At 39.0% G+C, this 14,942-nt stretch overlaps 1 protein-coding gene across 2 annotated transcripts in view; it reads left to right on the top strand.

The window, feature by feature from the left end:
• The window catches only part of LOC133883124 (uncharacterized), a 94,010-nt gene that overhangs the window by 35,879 nt on the left and 43,189 nt on the right, over window positions 1–14,942 (top strand). For both annotated transcript variants that reach the window (XM_062322353.1, XM_062322344.1), the window contains exons 13-21: window positions 5,002–5,094; window positions 5,275–5,626; window positions 5,978–6,091; window positions 6,679–6,774; window positions 6,861–6,928; window positions 7,095–7,215; window positions 7,295–7,516; window positions 7,650–7,877; window positions 7,989–8,098. In XM_062322353.1, coding sequence (XP_062178337.1) covers window positions 5,002–5,094; window positions 5,275–5,626; window positions 5,978–6,091; window positions 6,679–6,774; window positions 6,861–6,928; window positions 7,095–7,215; window positions 7,295–7,516; window positions 7,650–7,877; window positions 7,989–8,098 — 1,404 coding nt within the window. The remainder of the gene's footprint in view (window positions 1–5,001; window positions 5,095–5,274; window positions 5,627–5,977; window positions 6,092–6,678; window positions 6,775–6,860; window positions 6,929–7,094; window positions 7,216–7,294; window positions 7,517–7,649; window positions 7,878–7,988; window positions 8,099–14,942) is intronic.

Below are 14,942 nucleotides of genomic sequence, written 5' to 3'. Positions count from 1 at the left end.
CATTTGATTCTGGAGAGCGGATCTTTTCAGTGGGATGTCAGATTTATTCGAGCAGCACACGATTGGGAGGTGGACATCTTGACTTCTTTCTTTACCTTATTGTATTCCATTAGTCTAGATCGTGATGGGGAAGATAAGTTTTGGTGGTCTCCTTCTCGCAAAGGTAAGTTTGATGTTAGATCTTTCTATAAGTCTCTTGCCTTTAAGGAGACAAGTCATTTCCCCTGGAAAAGTATTTGGCGTACCAAAGTTTCCTTGAAAGTGGCCTTTTTCGCTTAGGCGGCAGCGGTAGGGAAGATCCTTACATTGGACAATCTCAGAAAGAGGCGGGTCATTGTGATTGATAGATGTTGTATATGCAAAAAGAATGGGGAGTCTGTGGATCATCTTCTTCTCCATTGTGATGCCGCTTGTGTTCTTTGGAATGCCATCTTTAGCCGCTTCAGTCTTTCTTGGGTTATGCCTCATCGGGTGGTTGATCTTTTCGCTTGCTGGTGGACGGGTGGTCGCTCTCAGAGTGCGGTTGTGTGGAAGATGGTTCCTTGTTGCCTTATATGGTGCCTGTGGAGGGAACGCAACGATAGCAGTTCGAGGACAAAGAAAGAACCATTGAGGAGCTCATTTCTTTTTTATTTTATTCTTTGTACTCTTGGACGGCTGCGTTTCTTGCCCCTCTAGTGATTAGTTTTAATGATTTTCTTGTATAGTTTTCTTCTTCTTCTTAGTTGCCGTTCTTGTATACTACCTGTGTACTTGATCGCTTCTTGCGCTTTTAATGAAATTTCTCTTACTTATCAAAAAAAAAAGAAAAAGGTTTGCTTTGGAGCGGGAGGCTTTATGGAGATTGGTGATTGAAGTTAAGTATGAGAGTTTGAGGGGTGAATGGTGTTCATCAGAGGTTGTGGGGTCTTATGGTGTGAGTGTCTGGAAATATATTAGAAGTTGGTGTGATACTTTTTATAAATTTGTGCACTTGGAGGTGGGGGATGGGTATAATGTACAGTTTTGGCATGATCTTTGGTGTCGAGATAGTCCACTGAAGCTTTGTTATCCAGTTTTGTTCAATATTGCTTGATTTAAAGATGCCTGGGTAATAGATAATTTGTCTGTGCTAGATGGAGTTGCACATTGAAATGTTGTCTTTACGGGCCTTGCACAGGATTGAGTGGTGGAGATGGTCATTTCTTTTTACGAGCGGTTGTATTCTCATCGGTTTCGGCATGGAGTGGTTGACTGGTTAGTTTGGAATCTCTCTAAGAGGGGGCATTTTGAAGTGAAGTCATTCTATAAAGCCTTAGCTGGTCAAGAGGTTTTCTCATTTCCTTGGAAGAGTATTTGGCATGTTAGGGCTCCGTCAAGGGTGTCCTTTTTTGTGTGGATAGTAGCCTTAGGAAAGATCTTGATGCATGACAATCTGCGTAGGCGTAATATAGGGGTGGTTGAGTGGTGCTGTATGTGCAAGAAGAGTAGGGAATTCATTGAGCACCTCTTACTTCAGTGTGATGTTGCATGGGATATATGGAGCTTTTTTATATTTTATTTGGGGTGGAGTGGGTTATGCCGCGACGGGTGCTGAATTTGTTAAGTAGTTGGGGCAATTCGTTGGGTCATTGTCAAGTTAAACAAATTCGGAGGTAGGTTCCTTTATGTGTCATGTGGGGTCTTTGGCGTGATAGGAATGCTCAACACTTTGAATATGTAGAAATTCTGGTGTTGAAGTTGCGTCGAAATGTGCTTATTACTTTATTTGTATGGTCTCGACTCATCATAGCCTGAGTCGTGTTACATTTGCAGAATTTTTAATTTCATGCTCTTTTGTTTCCTCTATTTAGGGGCACTTAGTATACTTTCTGCGTATTAGGGTTGCACCCCTCTGCGCTTTTTAATGATATGACATTATTTATATAAAAAAAAATTAGAATCCTTATACTTAGCACCCAAAGGAAGACCCAAATACTTTATAGGAAGTAAAGCCACACTGCACCCAAGAATGCTAGCCAAATCCTCCACATCCTCAACAATACCTATAGGAACAATCTCGGATTTAGACAAGTTGATTTTCAGCCTTGAAACCGCTTCAAAACATAGCAACAAGCATCTTAAATCTCGGAATTGTTCAACATTAGGCTCACAAAAGATCAAGGTGTCATTTGCAAATAACAAATGGGACACTATCATAGCCTCTTGATATCTCGAGCCCACAGAGAACCTAGAAAGACGCTCGCTTTCCACCGTTGCAAACAACATCCTACTTAAGGCCTCCATCACCAACACAGATATTAAAGGAGACAAAGCGTTTGGGTGTTCAATTTTTGAAATCTGAATTCAATTCTTATTTGGTGCGCGAATTTCGAGGCTGAAAAAAGATGTTTGGATGATGAGTAAAATTTAAATTGTATTTGAAATCATGTTTGGGTGATAGTTGTATGAGAGTATTTTTTCACGGATAACCATGGTAGAACATGATTGGATGTATAAAAAGTTGTGTAAAATGATTGAAGTTATGAAAATTAGTGTGGAATAATGATTGAAATAATTATTATTTAATATAAATAAATATGAATCAATTATTTATTTTGCTTTTTTATTTTTTATTTTTATTTTTTGACATTTGAATTTCCATCCATGGTTATTTTACAAAGGTCGTTAGATACATCTAATGGCCTAGAATTCTTTCCAGTTTTTATTATTTAAAAAAGCAAAAAAATAAAAAAAACTTGCGTTAGAGGGTCATCCACGCGGGTCTAGAGTATTCCATGAAGGGAAGTCCCTTAAGAAAATTTTCCCCCATTTCCCAAATCTCCCCCTCTCCACCGTCCCCCTACTCCATCGGCCGATCGACCGCCGCCCACCATGACGAACGACCACCGAACAATCGCCACCCACCAAGACGAACAGCCACCGACCGCATGCCGCAGATCTCCAGTGGTTTGTCCGACCCTTGAGTGCCAGATCCAACCACGAGCATCGGTGGTTCCTCCAACCCTCGAGCGCTACATCCGATCACGAGCACCGAAGATCTCGTTGCTCCAAGTTCCGCCGGAGCTGATGCTTTGATTGACACGGGAGCGACTCAGTGTGATTCTTTCGGAAGGGACGATCAGTCGGTGGAAATCTGAATGAATCTTTCGAAATACTTTGTGAATTGGTCGGTTGAAAAACTCAAATGTATTTGGTGAAGAAGAAGAAGAGATTTGACGCCCTTTTTTTTTTTTGGTCATTTGAAATATGCGTCTAACGCTTTGGTCGACGAAAAAACGTGCGTTGGAAGAGCAAATCATGCGTTTGAATTCGGGATGAAGTTTAAAATTTGAATAAAAAACGGGTTTAATTCGGGGCAAATTAGGTTTTTATTCAAACACCCGGCCCGCCTAAAAAAACCCGATTCTTTAGCAAAAATAATCTTGATTCTTTTTGCACCCAAACGCACGCAAATGATCCCCTTGTCGTAGTCCTCGAGAACTACCAAAAAACCCTGAAGGCGACCAATTAATGATGATAAAAAAAGGGACAGTTGAGATGCGATGAGCTATCTAACCTTGCCTTCTCTCCCCAAAACCACATCTCTCCACAAGTAAAGCAAATACTCCCAATTAACATGGTCATATGCCTTCTTCAAATCCAATTTACAAATAATACCTGGTGCCCCAGAGCGAAGCCGATTATCCAAGCATTCAGTAGCCACCAAAACAGATCCAGGATTTGTCTCCTCTTGATAAATGCAGTCTGAGAATGTGAAACAATCTTCCCCAACACTGACTTCAATCTATTTGCTAGAACCTTCGAAATGATTTTGTACATTCCACCTTTGTGCTAAAGAGGCTTGGCGGTTAGCTCCTCTGTGCTTGCTATGGTGTATTTGGAGGGAGCGGAATGCTCGACTGTTTGAAGATGTAGAGACTTCTATGGTGGAGCTACGGAAGCGGTTGCTCAATACATTATATTTTTGGATAGCGGTCCATCATAGTTTGAGTGTTTTTACTTAAGTAGAATTTTTAAATTTATTCTCTGTTCGTCCCTTTTAGGGGTTCTCTTGTATACTTCCCGTGTATAAGGGTTGCGCCCCTTTGCGCTTTTTAATAAATTGCAATCACTTACAAAAAAAAAACATTCCACCTATTAAATTGATAGGTTCAAAATCCTTGATCTCCACTGCTCCGGCTTTCTTTGGGATAAGCGAGACAAAAGTAGCGTTTAGACTCTTCTCAAATTTTTCACTTTTGTGAAATTCTTTAAGAACCGCCATTATATCAACCTTTAAAATCTCTTAACAATTTTGGAAAAAAGCATAGTAAAGCCATCAGGTCTTGGTGCCTTATCGCCTTTGAAATTCTGCACTACCTCCCATACTTCTCATTCCTCAAACTCTCTTTCCATTCATATTCTTTCCCCATCATCAATGGAAAGAAATGCCATAGTAAAGCCATCAGGTCCTGAGGCCTTAGCTTTAATGATTTTCTTGTACTATTTTCTTCTCCTACTTAGGTGTTTTTCTTGTATACTCCCTATGTACCTCGGTTGCGCTTTTAATGACATTATGCTTATAAAAAAAAGTATTGGATTTTTGTGTTCCAAGTTTGATAATGCATATTTTCCCTTATCTGTTTCATTTTCCTTTTTGCATATTTCTCTTGTTCACTGCATCTGTATGCACTTCGTTAATACCTTTTAGTAATTGAAGGAAAATGCTTGATACACATACTATTCATGTAAAAACCTAGGGATACTGTATGATATATTTGGTTCTTTCTTGGCTTTCATTTGTTATTTTTGTCAAGAGTTTATTTGTGTTTGAGGGCTTTGCCCTTCTCTTTCAATAAAATTATTATTCACCAATTTTTTTTTGTCTAGAGTTTATTTTTTCCTCTTTTATTTAGGGTCCTCTCAATTTTCTTTGACTTGTAATCTCTATACCTTTTTGATAAAAAAATTTTCATCCGAAAAAAGAGAATATGTCTTTTGATTTTCTATTGATTTGTGATTAGTGCATGTATCATATAGGTTACTTGCACATGCCAAGGTTGAATCTGCGAAATTGAAGGAGGCAGCTGAGCAGAGGAGGCTTAAAAGGAGAAGCTGGCTTTCATTTAGATGGTATGTGGGGACTGTGGTGTTGCTACCATTTCTTGGAAATAAATTGTGTTGTACTGTGATTGTTTTTTGGTTTTGTGATGCTCGTAATTTCTTGTTCACCTTTAGCTTTACTGAAACTTCTGGTTGTAGCTTGTGTTCTTCTATGCTTGGAAATTCATTTTAGTTTCCTTTATATCTTAGGCGGGCACACTCTGAGGATGACTCTGTTGGGGATGCTTCTAAGGAATTACAGTTAACAGAGGAAAGACTGACTAAAGAGGAATGGCAGGCAATCAATAATTTACTAAGCCATCAGCCAAATGATGAGTTGATGTCACATTCAGGAAAGGACATGCAGAATATGATCCAATATTTGGTAACTTTATCAATCGGCCAGGCTGCTGCTAGGATCATCGATATAAATCAGACAGAGATTGTTTGTGGTAGATTTGAGCAACTTCATGTGTCTACCAAGTTTAAACATCGCAGTACCCACTGTGATGTGTTATTGAGATTCTATGGTTTATCAGCGCCTGAAGGTTCACTTGCACAGGTTTGTTCCTTGTAATATCAGGGTCTGATGGTCTTGTTGACAAGGTTTTTAAGTTGCTGATGCAATAGAAGTGCTTTAGATTGAGATGTAATTTTGAAAAATTTCCATGAGTTTTAGTGTTGATCTAAGTGTGCAAATTTAACAAATTGAACTGTTTTAAATTGTTTATTTTCGGACTTTTTTGTTCTTTACTACATTTTCTAAATTATCTTCTGTGCATCTTTTTTCTTATTTTTGCTGGAGATAGAGTTGATGCTGTAATTAACATTTATATATTGCTCTTTATAAATTCCTCTGTAACACAATTTGTATTTTTTTGGTGCACTCATGTTTTCAGCATTTATTTTGCAGAGTGTCTCTAATGAGCAGAAGGTGAATGCATTAGCTGCTAGTTTTGTACACTCACCGGTTGGGGAGAATGTCGACTGGAGGCTTTCAGCTACAATTTCTCCCTGCCATGTTACGGTAATTTGTTAGTTTTCAAGAGAGGGAGTGAGAGTGATATGCGCTTCCAACAACATGCTTTAAGATTTAGTTGCTTACTCTGCTCGCTGAGCCTTTTCTTTTATAATACCCCCTTTTTTGACTTTTTAACTTAAGAATATATGTAGTATCAGATCTCACTCCAGAAAGGCTCATTATGAACTTCACATGCAAAGTGAAGCAGTATTTCCCTGAGAAAATCCACAAATTACATTTTGGTTATTAGAAGATATATGGAAAGCCATACACATTTTCTCTAACCTTTCAAATTTTTGCTTTTATTTTGCTTGTAACATAGCTAGGTGGAGAAATGTTCACTTTCCTTGTCTACCCATATGTGGCTTGATTTTATTGTTGTGTCTCCCTACCCTATTCTTTAGTCTCATAATCTTTTAAGGTACTCCATTTTTTTGATATCAAATGTCAACTTGTAATATTTAATACGTTTGGGAGCACCTTGTATATTTGCTGCTTCTCTTTTTTCATTATGTCTTTTCCTTTTTTCACCTCCCCCCACCATTTTACCGTCCCTATTGTATGAAACTTGCCAAATCCTTGTGGGTTTGCAGGTTTTAATGAAAAGTTGTGCGCGCTTTTTAGAGTTTATGAAGAGAAGTAATGCAGTTAGTCCTACTGTTGCATTGGAAACTGCAGCTGCTTTGCAGGTAATGATGTCAATATGTATTGCAAAATGTTCAATATGGAATCAAAATGTTGTTAAACTACTTCTAATATTCAATGCTAAGGGCAGATGAAGATTGAGAAGGTGACTCGTAGAGCACAGGAGCAATTTCAAATGGTATTAGAAGAACAGAGCAGGTTAACACGTGTTATTAATTGCTCTGTGTTTGTGTTTTTGCTCTTTTTATTTATTTTCTTTCTTTATCACCTTGCGTCGTCCTTTTTTACCCATTGTGCTTTATTTCCGTCTGGGGTAACAATTTATTTGCACTCATTCCATTCCTATTTCTGCTTGGTGTTTCAGGTTTGCACTTGACATTGATTTTGATGCCCCAAAAGTTAGAATTCCTATCAGAACTTTTAGCTCTGCCAAATGTGATAGCCATTTTCTTTTGGATTTTGGTCATTTCACGTTGCACACCACGGTGTGTATCTTTAATAAGGACTTTTCCAATTTCTCATAGTTGCATTTGCTTTGCCTGAAATGATTAATTATTATTGCAGGAATGTCGGTCGGATGATCCCAGGCAGAATCTGTATTCTCGTTTTCTTATATCTGGAAGAGATATTGCTGCTTTCTTTACAGATTGTGGTTCTGACTGTCAGAACTGCCCTTTAGTCTCACAAAACTACAGTAGTCAGCAAATTGTATCTTCTATGCCAGAAAAAAATGACAATTTCTGTCCTCTGGTTGATAGGTGTGGAATGGCAGTACTTGTTGATCAGGTGTAGTTTTTTCTCCAATTCTGGCATAATTGTCATTGATTTGTATATACTGCTTGAGACATTTGCTACTCTGGATGTTATTTTAGTAATGAAAATTCATGCTAATCGCACTTAACGCATCTGTTTATTGAAGATTAAAGTACGTCACCCGAGTTACCCATCAACATGCATTTCTATTCAAGTGCCAAACCTTGGCATTCACTTCTCACCTGCGAGATATGGCAGACTTATGGAATTGCTAAACATATTATACGGTACAATGGAAACCTGTGGTCAACCTACTGTTGATAATTTCCAAGCTGAACTTGCTCCTTGGAGTCCTACAGATCTTGCTACTGATGCTAGAATCTTAGTTTGGAAGGTATGTTCTTAATTCCCACGGGAAACAAGCTGGTTCAGTTTTCACCTTGCTTATCTATCTCATTTCAATTGTTACTAATACAATTTATTTATTTTTATTTTTAAATTTCAGGGGATTGGCAATTCTGTGGCTGCTTGGCAGCCATGTTTTCTTATGTTGTCAGGTTTATATCTTTATGTTTTGGAGTCGGAAAAGTCCCTGAGCTACCAGCGAAGCACAAGGTTTTCCTTCTCCATATCTCTTTCCTCGTGTTTCTTGAATATTGATTCTTTCAACTCGGTGATTTGAGAATCTTAATCTTAGGTCCTTTTATCCTCGAATTGTGTTTTATCTGATCATCCTTTCCCTTTGCTCAATATAATCTTTTTGAAGGTTTTAGACACTTATTGTTGAAGATGGAAACTTCTGATATGCTGTGATTCTATGATTTTCTTGCCTGATATTATTCCTATTATTTCTGATTGTAATCTGCAATAAATACCTTTCCGTAATAGTTTGTATTTCTATTCTGTTTAAACCCCATGTAAACGTATGAAGAACTATGGTGGAATAAAACACTTTTCTTCTTCTGCCAAATTTCTCTTCTTCTTCAACTGATATCAAAGTAAGATTAGAATATTTGCAACCACTCCAGAAAGAATTTCTCGTATGGCCGCTGACTTCATCTGTACGGATGTTGGGTATGATCGGGGAGCAAAATGAGGACATGTTGTTTTGGGTATGATGGGAAACGGCAAGGTGTACAACAGTTTTTTAAATGGCACATTGTCTAGCTCTGGGCCAAATGACAAGCTGTTCAGTAGCGGGTCAAACGACAAGTCGTTTAACCAAAAAAGAAGAAGAAGAGATGCTGCTTTGCCTTTGATTTTGATGGCTAAATTCTAGTTTTTCATTTTACTGCTCTTTAATCTCTCTTGAGCCCAAGTGTTGTATATTGGAGCTATTTGGTTGGATGTTTGAACTCAAGATGTCTGCAATGAGTCATACCTCATAAGCTCACGAAAAGAGGATAGAGTCAGGTGACCTCCCATAGTGAGAATCAACTCTCTAAATCACAACTTTGAAGTTGGATGGGCTGGATTACCTTTCTTGCTTGCAATCAGCCATGCGGTATATTCGGAGTTGAGGAAAGTTGGATACATGAATGGAAAAGTGTCTGAACTTGAGTTAGATGATCCTTCTTATGATAAGTGGGAGGCTGAGAAACCCCAAGGGGTTGGCTCAAGTGGTAAGGGTAATGGTCTTTGTGGTAGTCCCATGAGGTTTAAGGTTCGAATCCCCTTAGGTACAAACAATGGGAGGAATATTTTCCAGATGGGAGGAATATTTTTGCTATCTACAGAATGGGAGGAGTATTTTCCAGATGTGTCTCAAAGACGTCTACCTCGTATTCTTTCGGATCATTATCCTCTGCTCAATTCCAATTCAAAGGCTCAATCTGCTCTAGTAAGTGCATCTCAATGCAATCCGAAAGGTGACTCCAGGAGTCAAGATAGTGGCAAGGTAACAGATGCGACCTCAGATTCAAAGGCTCAATCTGCTCTAGTAAGTGCATCTCATGCAATCCGAAAGGTGACTCCAAGAGTCAGGATAGTGGCAAGGTAACAGATGCGACCTCAGATGACAAGGACAAACTTTTTGATGACCACTGTAATAGGTCTTGACATACTCGGGAAACTTGTTTGTAGACTTCATGGTTGTCTTATGAGAGGTGGCGGGGGTTATTCAGAAGGAGAAACTAGGCCTCGTGCCAATCATACTTCTATGGTAGAGACGACTGTTTCCACACTAGATTCTAGTTCTACCTTTGCTGATACGGGGGTCTTTAGCAAGGAAGAGGTAGACACAATTCATCGGCTTATGTCTGGATTGGAAACATCTGCCACTCCATCCTCCTTTGCTCATACAAGTAATTTAGCCATTGCTCTAGTAGGATCAATGAGAGACTCATTAGTAAGTGGTTGCTGTTTGTCCTGCTCTAGCACAGGAGCAGGGACAGGTAAAGGACTACTCATAGAAAACTTCTCTTCACTCGTACTCTCCCTTTGAAAAGGTGTTTGAGTTGAGGCGAAATATGGTTGTGTTTCAAAAGAGGTAACATCCATTGAGACAAAACGTTTCCGCGATGGAGGATGATAACATTTGTACCTCTTTTGAGTAGGAGAATAACCCACAAAGATACATATTAGGGTATAAGGATCTAACTTACACAACCAAACACCTTTGGGGAGACCCTTTAGGAAGTAAAGAAAGGTGGGGACAACACCTCAAGACATGAGAGGGCATCATATTGATGAGATATGCAGCGGTGAATAAGGCATCCCCCAATAAGATTTGAGAACATGCATAACAAGCATTAAGGACCAAGTTACCACCGCTAGAAGATGTCGATTTTTCCACTCAGCAACGCTGTTCATCGACACAAGTGGTTTGATGGATAATGCCATGTTTACAAAGATATGTACCGAGATACCCAACATATACTCACCTCCATTTTAATGATGAACAATGTTGATAGAGGTATTAAAATGGGTCTGAATCATTTTCTGAAACATCTGAAACACGGAGAACACATCACTTTCATCCTTTAACAAATTCAGGTGGTCCGAGAAAAATTACCAATAAAAGAAACAAACCACCTCTAACTAGATAAAGAAACCACTTGTGAACGTCCCCACACATCATTATAAACTAGAACAAAAGCGTTAGCACTTTTATTGATACTAGGAGAAAGACACACGATGGTGTTTAAGTTCACTAGTTTCACGCTGAAACTTAGAAACAATATTATGCAAAAATAAAGAAGGAAACATGCATTGTAATAACAAAAAAGAAGGATGCTCTAATCTCTAATACCAAAGCCTAATTCTAGCTGCAACGTCTTCTGCTCGAATGTGTGATAAGCCTGTGTTAGCCGACCTTGTGTCTAAGGCTGGGAATCTAGGTAGTATAAACCATCCCTCAAGCAATCACAACCAATCATCCTCCCTGTGGCTAGGTTCTATAAAAAAAGAGAATAAAAGATGACTCGACAATTTAACTAAAAGATGATACTCACAATTGATAATAAATTAGCAGCTAAATTAGGTAGATGAAGGGCATAAGGCAATGATAGAAATGGAGCCTTTACCAGATACTGGCGATAGAGAACCATCAGTTATTCTAACTTTTTCCCTACCGGAACAAGGATTATAAGAAGAAAACATGGAAGACATACCTGTCATATGATCGGTTGCTCCGGAGTCAATGACCCAAGGATTGTCAAAGTGAGTAGAAAATGCATTCAGCCAGTGGCTAAATTACATCTATGAGTGAAGGAGGATGCAATAGCATATGTTTCTAATCGAGAAATAAGACCGTAAAAGTGTGTTTATCTCTTCCTTGCTAAAGACTCCCGTATCCTTTACCTATCCTTGCTCCTGTGCTAGAGCATGACCAACAACAATTGCTTACTAATGAGTCTCCTACTGATCCTACTGATGACTCATATGTGTCGCGTGTGGAGGAGTTGAGAGTTTGTTGGAGACACCAGAAAGGTCGGACTATCCCTGATGCTACTTTTTTTTGACAAGTAAGAGTAATATCATTAAAAAACGCAAAGCGCAATCAAGTACACATAGAGTATACAAGATAGGCGGCTAAGAAGAAGAAGAAAACAATACAAGGAAATCATTAAAACTAAGCACTAAAGGGGCGAGGAACGCAGCTGTCCAATAGTACAAAGAATAAAAGAAAAAGGAAATGAGCTCTTCAATGGTTCTTTTTTTGTCCTCGAACTATCTATCGTTACGTTCCCTCCACAAGCACCACAGAAGGCAACAATGAACCATCTTCCACACAACCGCTCTCCAAGAGCCACCACCCGTTGTTGGTACTTGCCAAACATCTGGCCCTGATTCAGGTAATACTACTTCTATCCCTAATCTTTTTTTTGATAAGTAATTTAAAATTCAATAAAAAAGCGCAGAGGGGCGCAACCCTAATACACGGGAAGTATACAAGAGAGCCCCTAAACAGGAGGAACAACTAATAAATTAAGAAAGTCTACAAAAGTAGAAACACCTAGGTGGCAAAGATGGGGAGCTATCCATAGATATAGCGTGTTAAGAAGACGCTTCCTTAAAACTACCATTACAGTCTTGACATCTTCAAAAAGCCTCGCATTCCGCTCCCTCCAAATGCTCCACAAAACACAGTGAGGAACTAAACGCCAAACATTTATTGCTAGGCCATGCCCTCGAAAAGCACCCCAAGTAGTCAACAAACCCATCACCGATTGTGGCATGACCCATTCAACTCCAAATAAAGAAAACACAAAACTCCAAAGCTCACGGGCGGTGTCGCAATGAAGTAACAGATGATCAATAGACTCCCCTTTCTTTTTACACATACAACACCACTCAATAACCACAATATTCCTCTTTCGTAGATTGTCATGAGTCAAAATTTTTCTTAAAGCTGCAGTCCATACAAAGAACGCCACCCTTGTCGGAGCCATAGCACACCATATCTTCTTCCACGGGAATGATGGACCTTCTTTCCGACTAAGTGCTTCATAATATGACCTTACTTCAAAATAGCTCCTTGACGAGAGGTTCCAAACTAACTTGTCACCCTCTCCTTGTCGAATCGGAGTGGAGTACAACCGCTCGAAGAAAGAGAGCACCATCTCCTAATCTAAACTCTTTAATACCTGTTGTTGATGATATGAATCTTCCTATTTCACAACGCAAAAGAGTTTAGTCATGTACTCACCATCCAATTTTAGGAATATGTGTCTATTCATAAAATTCTACAGGAGGCACTTAGTAATCCAGAGTGGTGGGAAGGGATGCAAGAAGATATGAAAGCCTTTCACAAATACAATACATGGGATCTTGTTGAATTGCCTAATGGGAAGAAGGTAGTTGGACACAAGTGGGTGTTTATTGTCAAGCATAAGGCCGATGGTTCAGTGGAGTGATACAAGGCCAGACTTATTGGAAAAAGTTTTACACTAACCTATGGAATTGACTATGAGGAAACATTTGCCTTGATAGGAAAGATGAGCTCAATTCGAGTCCTACTTCAGTGGCAACAAATCTAGATTGGCCTCTGTGCCAATTTGATGTGAAAAATGTGTTCCTTCATGGAAATCGAGAAGAAGTATACATGAAGGTTTCTCTTGGACTTGAATATTCATCTTCTAAGGGTATAGTGTGCAAATTGAAGAAGGCTTTTTATTGTCTAAAACAATCTCCAAGAGTATGGTTTGAGCGATTTTCCTGTTTTATGTAGAGATTTGATTACAAACAAAGTGAAGTTGATCATACACTTTTTATCGAACATTTCTCTCAAGGAAAGGCAATGACTTTGATTGTGTATGCTGATGGTATTGTAGTACCAAGAAATGATGATGAGGAGATACAGAGCTTAAAAAAATCCCTTGCAAACGATTTTTAGGTATTTTCTGGGCATTGTGGTATCGAGTCAAAACATGGTATATTTATTTCCCAACGGAAATATATTCTTGATCTTCTCAAGGAAACAAGTATGGTCGAATGTAGAGCCATTGATAATCTAGTGGTGGTGAAGGTTAAGTTGGGTGAAAGTAGTGAGAGTATTCTGGTGGATAATGGTAGATATCAACAATTGGTTGGTCGGTTGATCTATTTGTCTCACACCTATCCCGACATTGCATATGCAGTTAGTATGGTGAGTTAGTTAGGGTGTATGGAAACATATAAGGAGGGGGTGGGAGAAATTTTGCAACTTTGTTCGTTTTGAAGTGGGGAATGGATCAAATATTAGTTTTTGGCAAGGTTGGTGGTGTGGGGATAGATCCTTGAAGCAATGCTTTCCAGATCTTTTTAGTATAGTAAGGAACAAAGATGCAATGGTGGCGGATAATTTGGTGGTTCATAATGGTGTAATTCAGTAGAATGTTCTCTTCACGCGACAAATCCAGGATTGGGAGATGGATATGGTCTTTTCTTTCTTCGATCGACTATACTCCACTTTGGCTTGACATGGAGAGGGTGACAGGTTAGTGTGGAATCCCTCTAAAAAAGGTGTATTTGAGGTGAGATCCTTCTACGAAGAGCTTATTAGGAAGGATGGCCCATGTGTTCCATATTTTCCTTGGAAGAATATTTGGCGTGTTAAGGCTCCAACAAGGGTGGCTTTCTTCGTATGGTTAGCTGCTTTGGGCAAAATATTGACTCATGATAACTTGCGTAAGAGGAATGTTATAGTAATTGAGTGGTGTTGTTTATGTAAGAAGAGTGGGGAGTCTATTGATCACTTGTTGCTTCACTGCGAGGTCGCTCGGGATCTTTGGAGCTACGTTCTTATTTTATTTGGGGTTGAGTGGGTTATGCCACGAACGGTGTTGGAGTTGTTGAATAGTTGGGGGGCGGCGATTGGGTGTGGTCATGCTAAAGAGGCTTGGTGGTTAGCTCCTCTGTGCTTGCTGTGGTGTATTTGGAGGGAGCGGAATGCTCGACTGTTTGATGATGTAGAGACATCTATGGTGGAGTTATGGAAGTGGTTGCTCAATACATTATATTTTTGGATAGCGCCCCATCATAGTTTGAGTGTTTTTACTTATGTAGACTTTTTAAATTTATTTTTTGTTCGTCCCTTTTAGGGGTTCTCTTGTATACTTCCCGTGTATAAGGGTTGCGCCCCTTTGTGCTTTTTAATAAATTGCAATTACTTATCAAAAATAAAAAAAATAAAATAAAATTATGCATTTGCCGTGTGAGCATCATATGGAAGCTGTTTATCTGATCTTTTGCTACTTAAAATCCTCACCAGGTAAGTGACTGTTGTTTTCTCGATAAAATCACTTGAAAATAGAGGCCTATACAGATGCAAATTGGGTTGGATCTAATATGGATTGACGGTCTACTTCAGATTATTGCACATTTGTGGGAGGTAATTTGGTTACATGACGTAGTAAGAAACAATCAGTAGTTGCTAGATCTAGTGCGGAAGCAGAATTTAGTGCTGTAGCTCATGGAGTGTGTGAAATGTTGTGGTTGAAGATACTATTAGAAGAGCTTGGGTATGATTCTAAGGATT

This window comes from Alnus glutinosa, chromosome 1 (assembly GCF_958979055.1).
Source record: "Alnus glutinosa chromosome 1, dhAlnGlut1.1, whole genome shotgun sequence".
Taxonomy (NCBI): domain Eukaryota; kingdom Viridiplantae; phylum Streptophyta; class Magnoliopsida; order Fagales; family Betulaceae; genus Alnus; species Alnus glutinosa.
Note: the sequence above shows the minus strand (reverse complement) of the source record. Positions and strands in the feature narration are given on the sequence as shown.